At 43.4% G+C, this 16691-nt stretch overlaps 1 protein-coding gene across 1 annotated transcript in view; it reads left to right on the top strand.

The window, feature by feature from the left end:
• IGHMBP2 (immunoglobulin mu DNA binding protein 2) overlaps positions 1-16691 on the top strand; it is an 86382-nt gene that overhangs the window by 34497 nt on the left and 35194 nt on the right. Inside the window, exons 8-11 of the mRNA XM_040328367.1 lie at positions 1905-2079; positions 5367-5549; positions 8126-8244; positions 10824-10918. Of these exons, the coding sequence (XP_040184301.1) occupies positions 1905-2079; positions 5367-5549; positions 8126-8244; positions 10824-10918 (572 nt within the window). The remainder of the gene's footprint in view (positions 1-1904; positions 2080-5366; positions 5550-8125; positions 8245-10823; positions 10919-16691) is intronic.

The raw sequence follows: 16691 nt of genomic DNA, 5'->3' as shown, positions 1-16691 counted from the left end.
TTGGATTGTTCTTAAAAAAAAAACATACCTATTCTCCCTTTTTAGTTCTTCAGAGTGGTGTGGTAGTGTGGAAGAGAGAAGCTTATTGACAGCAATAGGCAAAAAGTAGAATCTTCCTAATTCTACATCCCAGAACACAGGGATTCATGTTCATGGCTGTCTGGGTTATGCTGCCATCTTCAGGTGAATAAAAAAAGGCAGGTGTCCCCACCCAGGCATATCTCTTCCCAGCTCAACAATCCCCAGTTTTGTGCCAATTTTCCTTGGTGATGGATGCGTCTGTGAAGAAGTCTCTCTGAAGATTTCATTCTGTGGCGCTTTATCACATTATGCAATGTAAATCCCAAGCTCAGCAATTTGGGAGGGTCAAGGAAAGACCTATCCACCTACCTCATTAAAAAAAAAAAAACATAGAAAATTCTATGGGAAAAGATCTCAAGCACATCAGACACCGTGCCCAGACAGATGCCCAACAGAAATGCCAAGAGTCGGATACCACTGAACAGTATTACATGCACACAATGTAAAGGTGATGATAAAAGGCTTTTTCCTCTAAGAAACTTCCTATCACTTTTATTTATGTTCACTTATAGGCTGGGTTCACAGCAATGTGGGAAACCATGCGAATCCTGTGCGGGTTCCCGCATCGCACCTGAATCGCCAGCGGTTCACACTGCCCTCTGCGAAACTGCTGTGGGTGTCAATATTGACACCCCCCACATCAGTTCACAGTGCAAACTGTGAAATGGTGCAGGAGTCGAATCGCATGGGAGTAAACACCCATGCGATCCAATTCCAGTGCGGACCAAAAAAGGGTCCTGCACCCAGAAGAGGAGGATCCGGGCTGCTCTGCAAATCCATGGCAACAGAGCAGGTAAGTATATTTGTTATTTTTGTAGGAAAAAAACAAGACTTTAGTATCACTTTAAACCCTTTTGCCGCCTATGAGTGCCCATCAGTGCTTATCGGTGCCACCTCATCAGTGCCGATAGGAGGACCGCCGCTCCAGGTGAGCACAGGCAGGTAATCAAATGTCCACTCAGGAACCACACGGGTGCTGGCAATGCGTAGGATTATGCAGATGAGAGAATAGATGGACAGCCGCACTCCACCTAATGTAGCTATGACTAAGCATTAGTTCTTAATGCGAAACGCGTCAGCTGTTCATCCCACTGCTTGCTGTTTGTATGCTGTGCATTTTTCCTTTTTAATAAAGAGCACGTCTTCCTTTTAAAAGACCTATTTGGAGTGCGGCTGTCCATCTATTCTCTCATCTGCATAACCTCATCAGTGCCGCCATATCAGTGCCTGTCATTGAAGAAGAAAACGTATTTATTTACAAAAAAATGTAACAGAAACAAACTTTTTTTTTTTTTTTTTAAATTAGTATTTTTTGATTCGTTGCGCAAAAAATAAAAATCGCAGAGGTGATCAAACACCACCAAAATAAAGCTCTATTTGTGGGAACAAAATGCTAAAAAATTTGTTTGGGTGCAGTGTTGCATGACCGCGCAATTGTCATTCAAATTGCGACAGCGCTGAAAGCTGAAAATTGGCTTGGGCAGGAAGGTGCGTAAGTGCCTGGTATTGAAGTGGTTAATGTCTCTTTTAGGTAAAGACAACTTGTTCGTTAGGTTCCTGGGTCATTTTTCCTACAGAGTCTTTACACATGACTAATGTCCTCTCCACAAGATTGGTGACTTGTCTTGGCTTAGAATTTGGCGCCCCCCCACCTAATCCTTGCAAAACAGATTGTCGGATCTCTGTATTCTGGCATCAAGTCATGCAAATTCCGTGTTTCATTTAGGAAAGTGGATTTTCATCCTAATTACCAATAATTGTTCATTGTGAAATTACGGACTTGTATATACATTGATCTGTTTCCAAACCTTCTTCTTTGCCAGGTGCTTCCCCGGACGGCCCGCTGAAACTGCTTCCTGATAATTACTTTGACCTGGTGGTGATTGATGAGTGCGCTCAGGCGTTAGAGGCCAGCTGCTGGATCGCTCTACTGCAGGCGAGAAAGTGTATCTTGGCCGGCGATCACAAACAGCTACCACCCACCATCATATCTCACAAGTAGGGAGGCAAGCACTGCAGTGATTTCCATTTGTCTCAATATCATCAATACTTCTGTCTTCTCTTTCCATCTTCAGTCCATCTTATTTATTGTATCGCTTTACAGAAGCAACATAAACAGTTGATATATGTGATGTGTTTTGCCAGTCGATAGATTTGTAATTGTGTTCAGCCAGTCTTGTGATCCCTTTCAGGCCAGTTACCTCCGTTTTCTCTGCTGTAGTTTAAACGGCAGTGGAACCTCGGATTACGAGCATAATCCGTTCCAGGAGAATGCTCGTAATCCAAAGTACTCGCATATCAAAGCGAGTTTCCTCATTGAAGTCAATGGAAACTAAAATAATGAATTCCGCATTGACTTCAATGGCATGCAATACCGCATGTGGCCAGAGGCAGGGGGCTGAGAGGCCTCGAAAACGTCCGAAAAGGCCAGAGGACACTTCGGTTGACCTCAGCAAACCTCGGAAAGACTTTGTTTCCGAGATTTGCCGAGGTCAGCCAAGCTGTCCTCGGGTCTTTCCGTGCATTTCCGAACAGCGACGTTCGGCTCTGCTCGCTCCGGCGCCCCCGCCCACCTCAGGCCAAACGCGGTACTGCACACTGCTTTGGCCTGAATCGTGCTTGTTTCGCGAGACATCACTCGCAAACTGAGTTACGATTTGTAAACATACAGTGCTCGTATTGCGAAACACTCGTTAACCGCGTTACCCGCAATCCGAGGTTCCACTGTGCATCTAAAATCAAAACTTTACAGTTTTTACGAGATCAGGAATATTCCAATGATCGCTATCTAAGAGGGGAATTCTTCTCACCTCCTCTTGTGTGTCTGGAATAAGAAGTAAAGTAAAATCTCCCTAATGAGAGAAAAAAAAAACTAAATGAAAACACCTGGATGGCCGCACTCCAATGCAACACCTTTATTGTGATAAAATCCAGCACATAACAGTCAGTCCATACTGTACAAGAGGGGGGGATACAAGCAACTAACGCGTTTTACACCTTGATTTGGTGCTTAGTCATAGCTGAATTGAGGTGTGAAATGCGTTAGTTGCTTGTATCACCCCCTCTTGTACAGTATGGACTGACTGTTATTGGCTGGATTTTATCACAATAAAGGTGTTGCATTGGAGTGCGGCCGTCCAGGTGTATTCGTTTATCTTCTGATCCCACGCAGAGCCTGCGCCTCACAAGGGTGTGTATTTTGTAGAACATGTGTTTTTGAGAGCTGCATCTCCTTTCCTATAAGATAAAACCTAACGTAGGTTTTAAACGCATTTTGCTTTATATAAAAAATAAATAAAAAAGTTTTGTCAATATACTTCAAGTGATATGACTCCTACCCAATTAATAGAATATATATATATGTGTGTGTGTGTGTGTGTGTGTGTGTGTGTGTGTGTGTATGTATGATTTACTATTCATGTAGAAGCATACATCACCATATGTTTACATGCATATTTATTTTTCTATTGAATAGATTTTATGTTATTCTGTAAATTCTTGTATGTCCTCAGCCCTGACAAAGGGGGATTGTTAAGCCCCTGAAATGCGTTTTTATTTACTGGACTATTCAAAGAGATGACGCTCCCATCCTTACTACACCATATAGTAAAGCAGTAAATGCAGATTATGCATCATTTTCCATCAGGGGTGGAAAAAATAAAAATAAAAATTTCCCCCTTATCAAGGTCATTGTTGATGGGGGAACCCCTGCCGCAGCTCTATTGTGTTCTGCCGCTGGCGAGCTATCACTAGTTATAGCCGCCAGCAGTGATGGCATAAAAAAAAAATCTAGCAGGCTGGTTTTACTGAAGTTAATTGATGGATCGACTTTAGTACAACCTGCCTGCCCTTGGATGGATCGAATCTTGGCTGATCCCTGTTGAACCAGCAGCGATTCGATCAATCCATGGCTGGGTTAAACCCACAACAGTAAAATCGGTCTGTATATGTAGTAAAGCATGCTTGTTATCCTCACTGTGGAAACTAACTGCATTGTGTATAAAGGCTGCATGATCTTGTCTCTCTTATCCTCCTCTTCTTTAACTGACTCCAACCCATCTACGGTTAGAACAGAGCATTAGGAGTCAGGCTGCACATGCTCAGTTTGATGTGTATTGCTAGAGTTTTATTTTTCTTGGGAGAGTGCATGTGATCAGCACTGGGCCAATCGGCACAGTCCAGACAGAGGATCAAGGAAAAATGAAAACTTCTCATACAAGCTTTAAGAAGAGACTGATAGAAGTCACAAGACTGCTGTATACTGCTGACAAGAAAAATTATTTAGCAGTTAATATTTACTAAAATAATTGCATTTAAATGTACTGTGGGAGACAAGATATAGTGAATGCAGGGTCCTGGGTTTAGTAACGCTTTAAGTTAGGGGAGATAATACCCAGCAGGAACACAGCACTAAACATGTGATTAGTGTTTTTAATTTGTCCCCAAACTGTTCAATGAAAAAGTTATGGCTGGTGTTCTACTTTAAATATGTCTGCCTGTAAGTCTTCTGTATTTGAGTATTGTGAAATACGTGGTTTTGTATTGTACATTTATGTTTCAGGAAGTGCTGTATATACTCGAGTATAAGCCGAGGCACCTAATTTTACCACCAAAAACTGGGAAAACTTATTGACTCGAGTATAAGCCTAGGGTGTCCATCTGCATGCCTCACTGTGTCCATGTGCATGCCTTACTATGCCCATGCCTCACTATGCCCATGCCTCACTGTGTCCATGACTAGACTGATGTTTAACATGGGAGTCTATGGAAGGGGTACCCGGCTTTGAAAAATCGGTGATTTTCAGCCGTACGTCCCCCGGACAACAAACTTTGCACACTTGTAGAGGAGAATGGGTGCTATATGTGTACCAAGTTCCGGGTCCAGGAGACCTAAGACTGGCCGGTACCGGGTTCCCAAATTCACTGGATAAATGACCATTTAACATGGGAGTCTACGGAAGGGGTGCCCGGGTTTGAAAAATCGCTGCTCCCCGGCCGTAGGTCACCAGACAACAAACTTTGCACACTTGTAGAGGAAAAGTGGGGCCGGTACCGGGTCCCCAAAGTCCAGGAGATCAGGCGCAAAAAGGTGACTCGAGTATAAGCCGAGGGGGGCACTTTCAGCACAAAAAAATGTGCTGAAAAACTCGGCTTATACTCGAGTATATACTGTATGTTTGTTTATTTTTTTATTTTTTGTTGTAATTGCAATATGTCCTTGCAGTCCATGCGTAGTGCACTTCACATTCGAATAATGCTCTAACCCCTGTTGTATTTTTCTTCAGGGCTGCATCAAAGGGCCTGTCCCTCAGCTTGATGGAGCGGCTAATAGAAAAGTATGGGGACAGATTGGTGAAAATGCTGACAGTGCAATATCGTATGAATGACTGTATAATGCAGTGGGCTTCACAAGCATTGTATGGAGGCAAGCTGACTGCGCACTCTTCTGTTGTACACCATTTGCTCAAGTAAGTTGTGATGTACATATTAGTCTCTTGTAGGTAAGCCACGGTTGTATTAGAGGTCGGTGTGCAAACTCATAAATTATGTTTTCAACATGATGTCTTTCCATTAATACATAGAAGAATAAATATCTTATCTTAATAAAGTTCTAAGTACATGTTCCTTTTATATGGCAAAATTCAGATGAAGAGTAGATTTTCAAAATTTTGATTATTATTATTTTGGTTGCTTATGTTCTCATGATAGATAATTTATTGTAAAGCTGGCCATACACACAGTAGAATTTCGTTGTTTTTTTTTTCTCCTCTCAAAACAGGCCTTTGATTTTCCAGTGGTTAGTAGGGTAAAATTGACAATCTATTTGACTGACTGTAATAGGAACATGCAAAGGATCGCGATGGAAAATGTTGTTAGAACAAACAAAATACTGAACGTGAATGTAATTTCCATTCAGGAAACATTTTTTTTTTCTTCATACGTTGACTGAATAATGGCAAGAAAAAATGTTCTAAAGAATGATCTTGGCGAAAATCTAACTGTGTATGGCCAGCTTAAGAGATCAATGCCCAAAGGGCACAAACTCGTAACAGAAAACCACAACATAATAGCTATGATTATAACTACTCATTAAGGGCCCTTTCACACTGATGCATTTTTACCTTGCGAAAAACACAATACAAATATTTCCCTTTAAATCCTATAGGAGCGTTCACACCGCTGCGCTGCATCTTTGGTGCGATTTTCAAAACCACACCAAAAATGCAGCTTCATTGGAATGAATGGAAAACGTGTAAAAAACCGCAGCCGTGTTTTGTTTTAGCCACATGTCCATGTTTCACAGTTTCATGCCAAGCAGAAATGCACCAAAAACACATATATGCATTTTTAAAATGTTTTTTTTTTCAACAGAGCCCTCTTAAGGAAAGCTGTCATAAAATAAACACATATAGCCGGATTCAGAGAGACTTACGACGGCGTATCAGTAGATACGCCGTTGTAAGTCCGAATGCGTGCCATTGTATGTGCATTCTTAAAATGAGATACGCCTCACTGTTGCTAAAATACGACCGACGTAAGTCTCCTACGCCGTCATATCTTATGTGCATATTTACGCTGGCCGCTAGGGGCGTGTACGTGGATTTACGCGTTGAATATGTAAATGAGCAAGATACGCCGGTTCACAAACCTACGTACGCCCGTCGCAGTAAGCTACGCCGTTTACGTTAGACATACGCCGGCGTAAAGATAAACCACCAAAAGGATGGCGCAGCCCATTCAAGGTATGGACGACGGAACAGCCGTCGTATTTTACGTCATCTGCGTAAGCGAACGTGAATGGGGCTGGGCGTAGGTTACGTTCACGTCGAAAGCATTGAGCCGACGTCGTTTCGTAGGGAGTATTTGCGGCGTGATTCTGAGCATGCGTGCGCATGCGCCGTACGAACAGCCCTCATTTACATGGGGTCACGGTTCATTTAAATGTAGCCCGCCCACTACATGCCTACTTTGAATTAGGCGGGGTTACGCTAGCCCATTTGCGTTACGCCGACGTAACTTACGGAGCAAGTGTTTTGTGAATACTGTACTTGCCTCACTATGTTACATCGGCGTAGTGCAAATGGGATGCGCAACGCCGGCCAAAAGATACGCCATTGTATCTGAATCTGGCCCATAGGGGTTGATTTACTAAAGCTGGAGAGTGCAAAATGTGATGCAGCTCTGCATAGAAACCAATCGGCTTCCATTTTTTTTTTTTTTGTCAAAGCTTAATTGAACAAGCTGAGGTTAGACGCTGATTGCACAGCTGCACCAGACTTTGCACTCTCCAGTTTAGTAACCCTATATAGACTGCCTTTGCTAATGCTGGCCATACACTATACGAAAATTCGGCCAAAATATGGTCGTTTAGACAGTTTGTTCGTTTTTTGAACAGTTAATGGGCACAAAATCGATAAAAATCGCGCCGATATACCGCCACCGCACCCCCACTGCCACGTGTGAAAGGGGCCTTAGGGTTTCTGTAGATGGTGTTGATTGTATAGAAGCAGCCGTTTGGTTAGTTACCATGTGAAATATTGTTATAAGTCATATATCTAACTACACTGGAGATCCTGTCTCTGGCAGCAACAGAATTGCTAAAGAGTAGGGATAAGCTGCGGCGTGTTCGCACACTCCACGTGCAGAGCCCGCCAGGAAGTCTGCACGGCGCTGCTCTAACCACAGGCAGGGAGACATTTCCCGATCTCTGCAGCCGAGCATCGGGACAATGTCTACCTGCCTGTGATTAGTGCAGCGCCGTGCAGACTTCCTGGCGGACTCTGCACGTGGAGTGTGCGAACACGCCGGAGCTCATTCCTACTAAAGAGACTAATGACTTGCTGTTACAATCAGCATAAATGCTGCAGAATTTCACTCTCCAGTGAGGGAGTAAGCATGGAGTAAAAATGTGCTAGTTTGGGCAACAAAGGAGCAATGCTATAGATGTGATATGGGCCTAGAATATTCTAATGTATGAACTTTGCATGAAAAAATTTGAGGTATTTACTATTGCTTTTTATTTATTTTTTGCTGAACATCGTAGAGATTTGCCTGGGGTGGCATTAACTGAGGAGACCAGTATACCGTTACTACTTATAGACACGGCACATTGCGGGCTGTTTGAGATGGAAGTTGAAGATGAGCAGTCAAAAGGGAATCCAGGTAATAGAGTGTCTTAAAGGGCTAGTTCATCTTTACAAAAAAAATGGCTTATACTGATAAGGGGCTTCTGTAGATAAAAACTCTGCAGCTTTTTCGAAAGTAAAATAATTGCGCTTGATATAGGTGTAGACCATTTATGAAGGCTGACCTGAAAACTCCCATGACGTTGCTAAGCGAGGCTCAGCTATTACTGTTCACCTTCACCATCATAGGAGTGACTCTTTCCTCCTCCCATGTTATTTCTCTCCCCTGATGCTGTAGCTCTGAGCTCAGAGTTTGAGAGCTCACTCCTGTGATGGTGAATAGTAATTGCTGGGCCTCGCTTAGCAATGTCCTAGCCACATCCTGGGAAGTTTTAAGTCAGGCTTGAACGTACGTAAATGGCCTACAACTACAGCAAGGGCATTGTTCAACTTTAGTTAAAGTGGAACTTCCGCTCATCGGAACCCCCCCCCCCCCCTTCGGTGTCACATTTGGCACCTTTCAGGGGGGAGGGGGTGCAGATACCTGTCTAAGACAGGTATTTGCAGCCACTTCCCAGAACATACTCTGCGGGTAGTGCGTCATAAACGACCACCGTCCTCCGCCCCCCCCCCCGTTGTATTCTGGGAAACACACGGCTCCCAGAACACAGCAGGGGACCAGTGAGGATGGCGCAGCGCGTCTCGTGCATGTGCAGTAGGGAATCGGGCAGTGAAGCCGCAACGCTTCACTTCCTGATTCCCTCACCGAGGATGGCGGTGGGGGCAGCAGAGAGAGGAGCAGGTTGCTCGTTTTCTGCTGCCGACGTCGCTGGACTCCAGGACTGGTAAGTGTCCATTTATTAAAAGTCAGCAGCTGCAGTATTTGTAGCTGCTGGCTTTTAATATTTTTTTTACGGCAGAGCTCCGCTTTAAAGCTGCGCAGTTTGATTTTATATCTCTGCATTGGCAGTTTTTTGGTAAAAGTGAACTAACCCTTTTAAGTATTTTATCTCTCCGCTTGTTTACACTTGCTTCAAAATGTGGCATTGGACATGCTTTTTTAATGTGCTCTTTTAATGCGAAAGCACCTGTCACCAAATAAAATGTTCCACTTAGAGTGCTGTTCACACGTTGCGTTTGCTTTAATTCACTTCAAAAATGATACCCCATGTTGCTTTCGTGGTGCTTCCAAAAGCCTCCATAGATGTCTATGACAAAGATCATCTGCAGTACCTGCAGTTTTTTGAGGAGATTTTATTCAGTGTTAGATTCTTTGCTTTGGAAGATATGATAGGATGCGTTTAGAAATCGCCAAATGAACCAGAAAGACGTCATCCGCAGTCACTTCAGGGTCATGTTTTATATATTCTGGAAGCGTCTGGTGCAGACGTCTGGTGTGCAGCAAAGAGCAATGGGAAGGTGAGTGAGGTCCAAGCAGAAGCAGAGCAACTAGCAGACGACACACATGGTGTGCAACATAAGAACACTATAGCGGAAGGGGGCCACAGAGAGGACTGAGCGGCTGAGGATCAGCAGAGCTGGAGGACTGAGGCAGGAGAAACTAGAAATGTCACACGTGGTGTGCAGCGTGGGAGTAATATAGCGGGAGGTGAGCAGGGACCAGAAAGCGAGGAGGATCAGCAGAGTTGGGGGTTACTACTGAGCAAGGATACAGCAGAGCTGGGGATACTACTAAGTGGAGCATCAGCAGAGCTGGAAAGTGCTACTGTGCAAGGAGATCTGCTGAATAAGGGTACTAATAAGCTTAGGATTTGCTGAACGGGGATACTAATGAGCTGGGGATCTGCTGAACAGAGGTTTGACAAATGAGCTGGGGATCTGCTGAGTAGTGTTACTACTGACCTGAGGTTCTACTGGGCCCCTTTAAAACAAATAGAAAATTAACACACGCACAGGGCATTTGGCAAGCTTCATTAGAGCGTCAAAAACGCATCAAAAAAAGCATGTTGAAGTGGTAGGTGCTTTAATGTCTGTTGAAGTCGAAGCAAGTGTAAATGAAGCCTTACTGTACTTTTTCAACTGAATGAAACCAATTCTGCAACCATCCACACTTTGGACTCACCAGATTTATTGGTAAATAGCAAATATACAAAAATATTTTTTTCCTAGAGTTTACCATCAAAACTTGACATATTTTTTTTTTATAAAATACTGGTTTTATCCTCTTTTGCATCTTGGTTCTGTTGATCTCCTCCAGTCTTGTTCAGCCACTACTTGTCCATACATACACCTACTCGCCAGCATCAGCTGCACATCATTGCTCTGGTTAGTTTACCAATTGTGACTGTGGTGGACCATATCTGTGCAATGTATGCCAAGGAAGGCTACTTGTAGTCTTCATCAGGAATGCATGTGAGAGGGCGACAACACAGAAGCACAATTGAGAGACAGCTGACACCCAGAAGAAGTTCCTGAACAATGACCGCTATGACAGGATCACCAGACATTATTTTATTGAAAGCTGCTGATTTACAAAGATTAAAAACAACTTTTACAATTACATTAACATAAGGCTTATATAAGATTTCAGTGACTGGGTGTAGATCTATTTGAATTGCATACTAGGATTCATGGCCTTGCTTTTTCTCTTGCCAGGTGAGGTGCGGCTGGTGGACTCTCACATTCAGGCACTGACCAGTGCTGGTTTGAAAGCTCGGGATATTGCTGTAATATCCCCCTACAACCTGCAGGTGAGGACACTTCTTTAAGCAGAACTCTTCTAAGCATCATTTTGCTTCTGAACTACCCACAAGAGCTTTAATACAGTTTTAGAAATGAGAACACTGTGTTCTAATTTCTAAAACTGTATTTTGTTTATTCATTTAGGGATGTTTATGACCCTAATAAGTCAAACATATGTGGAAGAATTTAAAAAGTAAGGATTTGTGTATGGCTACTTCTCTTTCTGGGCTTATCATAAATAAGGGCTCTTTCACACTGAGCGCCCCGTACAGGTCCGTCTGTCAGTTTTTTTTGCGGACCTGTACGGGCGCTCCGTGCTCCTCTATGGAGCCGCGGATGTCAGCGGTGACATGCCCGCTGACATCCGACCTGCTCCGATCCGCCAAAGTGTGATGAAGGTGATGAAGGAAAAACCTACTTTTCCTTCCGTCTGTGCGGGGACCGCCCTGTCATCCGCCGGCTCAGCGGGGATCAATGGAACGATCCCCGCTGAGCAAGCGGAGGTGCACGGGGCGGATCCGCCCAGTGTGAAAGAGGCCTAAGTGGTTGGTTGTAAAGGTAGTATTTTTTTTAACTCGCTGCCTTATTTGCAGTAACGGGAAAAACCTGCATGCAATCCCCCCACAGCCCCCCTAAATACATACCTGAGCATACAGCCGAGGCTCTCTAATCTCTCTCGCTCTTCATTGGCTCAGATACAGCAGTAGGAACAATTAGCAGGGCCAAATCCTACACTTTGTGTCTTATGAACATGCAGGACTTGGTAGTGAGCACACACGAGTTCCCCCATAGCAAGCGGCCTGCTATGGGGGCATTCAGTGGGGGGGTGCAAGGAATGCCAACAGGGGACCAGAGAAGAGGAGGATCTGGGCTGCGCTGTGCAAAACAATTGCGCAGAGCAGGTAAGTAGAACATGTTTGTTGTTTTAATTATAAAAATAATAATAAAAAAAAGCTTTTAATGTCACTTTAAACATGGATAATATGGAACTAAAATCTAAAAGGAAAGATTTGCTATGATATGAGGAACATTTAGAAACGCTAATGCACACGATCGGAAATTCTGACTACAAAACCGTGGATTTTTTTCTGACGGAATTTGGGCTCAAACTTGTCTTGCATACACACGTTAACACAAATGTTGTCGGAAATTCCGAACGTCAAGAACGCGGTCACGTACAACACTATGATGAGCCAAGAAAAATGAAGTTCAATGATTCCCGAGCATGCGTAGGATTTTTGTGCGTCGGAATTGCATACAGACTGAACTTCCGACAAGAACTTTTGCTGTCCGATGGAGCATACACACGGTCGGAATTTCCGACATAAAGCTCACATCGAACATTTGTTGTCGGAATTTCCGATCGTGTGTACGTGGCATTACTGTGCCTAAGCAGTATCCTGAAAAATCTATCTTTTGTCTAAAATTCCTTCTGAAAAATACACAATGCACTTCCTGGTGTCTAGGCACTATGGTGTCTACAGCCTCTTAACTCTGAATCTGCAGTGCGAGATCCAAGGCGATGCTGCCACTGTCTGCAAGTCTCAGGAGATTTGGAGTGGGACTTATTGATGTTAATACTGTGCTACTACACTGTTTTTACCAAGACGGCCACCTTCAAACAGTGCAGAGTGAGGTATTGTAAGTATTAGGGAAAGTTCAGCTACAGGGAGACCCCCGACACATTGGCTAACTAGACCTTTGCCCTCTGTCTGCCTATTTTTTAGGCACAGCTCCCAGAATTTCCTCTTTAACCACTTAAGGACCACCCCATGTACATATACTGCGACAGGGTGACCATTAAGTGCAAAATCACGTACCTGTGAAACCACCCTCCAGCGGGTCCGGCAGCCGCGATGGCCGCCGAGACCCGCCCGATCGTTCGTAGGAGAGGCAGAACGGCGGTCTGCCTATTTAAACAAGGCAGACCACCCTCTGTCAGAGAAGAAGAGAGTGATCTTGTGTTCCTGCTGATGAGGAATACAGATGTCTCTCGTCCTCTAGTTAAACTATCCCTCACACAGTTAGAAATCACTTCATAGGAGCACACTTAAAGGGGTTGTAAAGGAAAACATTTTTTTCATAATAAGCATCCTTTACCTGCAGACATTCCTCTTTTCACTTCCTCATTGTTCGTTTTTGCTCAGAAGTTGCTCTATTTCTTCTCTGTTCACTTCCTGCTTGTCTGATTGTTACTCACCACCGTGAAGGGAGGCTTTACTGCAGTGGTCAGTGACATGCTCACCCCCTCCTGGGAACTACATCTGTGAGGCAGGACGCTCTCTACGTGTTAGAGACTTCAAGGAGGTGTGAATTACTGGGCGTGCCGCAATTCATACTGGGAAATGTAGTTCTTACATGAACGAGCGATGCAAACCAGGAAGTGAATGAGAGAACAGAAACTAGAATGCCGGAGGTGATATAGATGAAGGAATTTAATAGGTATTTACTCGTTTTTTAACAGAATAATTACACTATTCTGTCTGTCTACCTTGCAGACATTAATTTTAACCATTTGATTGCCCCTGATAATAACCCCTTCCCTGTCAGTGTCATAAAGTGATTGTGCTTTTTTTTTTTTTTTCCTTAGCGCTGATCACTGTATTGGTGTCACTGGTCCTCAAAAGTGTCACTTAGGGTCAGATTTTTTTTTTTTTTAATCAGAAAAAGTTTTATTGTGCCAAAAAAGACGAGACATACATTACATATCCACATAATGCAAAATACCTGAAATCAGTACGTATCTATAATAAAGACAGATAAGATAGTGGCACACAAGCAGTTTACATGGCAAATTTTGATGAAGGGTCAGATTTATCCGCCGCAATGTCGCAATCCCGCAAAAAAACGCTGAATTCCACCATTATTAGTAAAAACAATGAATATAAATAAAAAGTTAAAGCGGTTGTAAACCGCATATATAATTTTTTTTTTTAAACCTGCAAGGCAAAAGGCATAATCAGCTAGTATGCACCGCAAAATAGCTGATTATGAAATACTTACCTCAAAACGAGGTGAAGAACACTTACCTGGTTCACGCCGAGCGAGATGTCATCTTGCTCCGGCGTGTCTTCCGGGTATCGCCGCTCCAGCGCTGTGATTGGCTGGAGCGGCGATGACGTCACGCGCGGGAGATTTAAAATCGGCAAGGTCCGGCGGCTACCGGATCTTTCGCCGTGGATTCCCCCTGCGCATGTGCCGCTGCAATCAGCACCGCATTGCAAGGGGAATATCTCCTAAACCGTACAGGTTTAGGAGATATTCTTTATACCTACAGGTAAGCCTTATTATAGGCTTACCTGTAGGTAAAAGTGAAAAATAAGGGTTTACAACCGCTTTAACTTGATGAAGAAATAAGATTTAATTTTTTTCTTTATTATTATTATTATTATTATTATTATTGGATGTTTTATAGCAAAAAGTTAAAAATATTGTTTTTCTTTCTTCAAAATTGTCAGTCTTGTTTATAGTACAAAAAATAAAAACCTCAGAGGTGATCATATACCACCAAAAGAAAGCTCTATTTGTGGGAAATGTTATCTTATTTGGGTACAGCGTCGCACGACCGCGCAATTTTCAGTTAAAGTAGCACAGTGCCGTATCAGAAAAAAATCGCCTGGTCATTAAGGGGGGTAAAACCTTCGGGGGCCGAACAACCACGAGACTTGACAAGTTGATTTAAAAATCGTTACAATTATTGGCCAAACAGTGACTGCATCCTGCAGAGTACATCGGAGCCAAGGGAGTTCTCCAGGGTGCTCTGTACATAAGACTGCAGTACAGAATAGGAGGAGAACCTTGTCACATGACTTATCTGAGCCCTGGACCATTCACTAAAATGAATGGAGCCTCCTAAAGCAAGCAAAGCAGAAAAAATATGTTTTAAAACACAAGGCCTTATAATCACTTAATAAACCTGCCCCTTAGTGCCTGTACTGTTTATATGTGTATTCTGAGTTCTGGTCATAGAACTGGTCAGTAAGAAACTATTACTGTGCTTAACTAGTAAGTGGGAAGAACATTGTGTATATCGAATGAGCAAATTTACTGCCCTTATTTATGTATACTCTAATAGCTAGATTCACAAAGAGTTACGCCGACGTATCAGTAGATACGCCGTCGTAACTCTGAATCTACGCCGTTGTAAATTTAAGCGTATTCTGGAAACCAGATACGCTTAAATTTGGCTAAGATACGAGCGGCGTAAGTCTCCTACGCCGTCGTATCTTAGGGTGCCTATTTACGCTGGCAGCTAGGTGGCGCTTCCGTCGATTTCAGCGTATAATATGCAAATGAGCAAGATACGCCGATTCACGAACATACGTGCGCCCGTCACAATTAGTTACGCCGTTTACGTAAAAGATATGCCAGCGTAAAGATAAAGCTGCTCCCTAGGTGGCGCAGCCCATGCAAGGTATGGACGTCGGAACAGGCCTATCTTTTTACGTTGTTTGCGTAAGTCGTACGCGAATAGGGCTGTGCATAAGTTACGTCACGTCGTAGGCAGTGTTCGACGTATCTTAGGCATTCTATCCGACGCATGCGCACTGGGATTCTTTCACGAACGGCGCATGCGCCGTTCGTAAAAAACGTCAATCACGTCGGGTCACCAGTCATTAACATAAAACACGCCCCCCTGTTCCACATTTGAATTAGGCGTGCTTAGGCCGGCCCATTTACGCTACGCCGCCATAACTTAGGAGGCAAGTGCTTTGTGAATACAGCACTTGCCTCTCTGACTTACGGCGGCGTAGCGTATGTGCGATACGCTACGCCGCCTCAACATTAAGCCAGTCTCTCTGAATTTGGCTATAAATTAATAAGCACAAAACTATAAATGCATTTACAAGGATTTTAAAATGCAATGTGTCTGACTGTTATCCCGGTCCTCTAACTTAAGTAAGTACAGTGTGTAGATTAGGAAGATCAGAGAAACAATTTTGAAGCCAGATAATTGGCATGACAGCTAGTCGGTTAGTATTTTCAGAGGTGGTAGCCTCCATGTTTCTATTATGAAAGGTGTCCTTTCTATTTTATTCTTTTACAAATGTACATTCTTCAAGGAGGGGTCCACTCAAAATGTAATTGTGTCAGGATCTAATACCACTCCAGGTCTGTGCAGCTCTTGACCTTGGTATCTCACAACTCCTGGCATGCCAGTGCCAGCTGCTGCTGGGCTAAATCTGAGCGTTCCCCATCACCTGCCACACTGAATTAGTTGTCTGTACTGTAGATTTCTGAGGAAAAGGCATGAAGAGGAGGTTGTTGCTGACATACTGAGGCAAACCTGCAGCAATTCTGTGCCACTCGCCCTCTAGTGGGTTCTCTTACGGAATATATGGCAGTATCAGCTAGGCATAGGGAATACAGGAAATTTGGATTTCAGCCAAGCAGTACACTTTATGCCATTTTAGGGCTGGGAGAAACATTCCTTGCCAGGACTGCAGAAAACTGTAAAGAATTGATGAGACGCAACTCCATTCAGATCCTTTAAAATACTCTGGTGGAGTACTGAGGACATGTCTGACTACCAGACAGGTTATAAGTAGATTATTATTTTCTGTGCATCCTTTTACTTTCAAAATTATTTTTATTGGAAGTTTTTATTGGAAGTAAAAAAAAATAATCAATAGTACCAGAGTACCGTTTTCATTAATACAAATAACCACACCATAAAAGATGAGTGACACCCACAATCCCCATCACAAAATAAAGAAATGAACAATCAGTCTTGCAGGGCAATGATCTTTTTCCTAGTACACCAACCAGATAGGTACAGAC

The sequence above is a fragment of the Rana temporaria genome, chromosome 11, assembly GCF_905171775.1.
Source record: "Rana temporaria chromosome 11, aRanTem1.1, whole genome shotgun sequence".
NCBI lineage: Eukaryota > Metazoa > Chordata > Amphibia > Anura > Ranidae > Rana > Rana temporaria.
The sequence above is the reverse complement of the archived record's forward strand: the minus strand, read 5'-3'. Positions and strand labels throughout refer to the sequence as shown.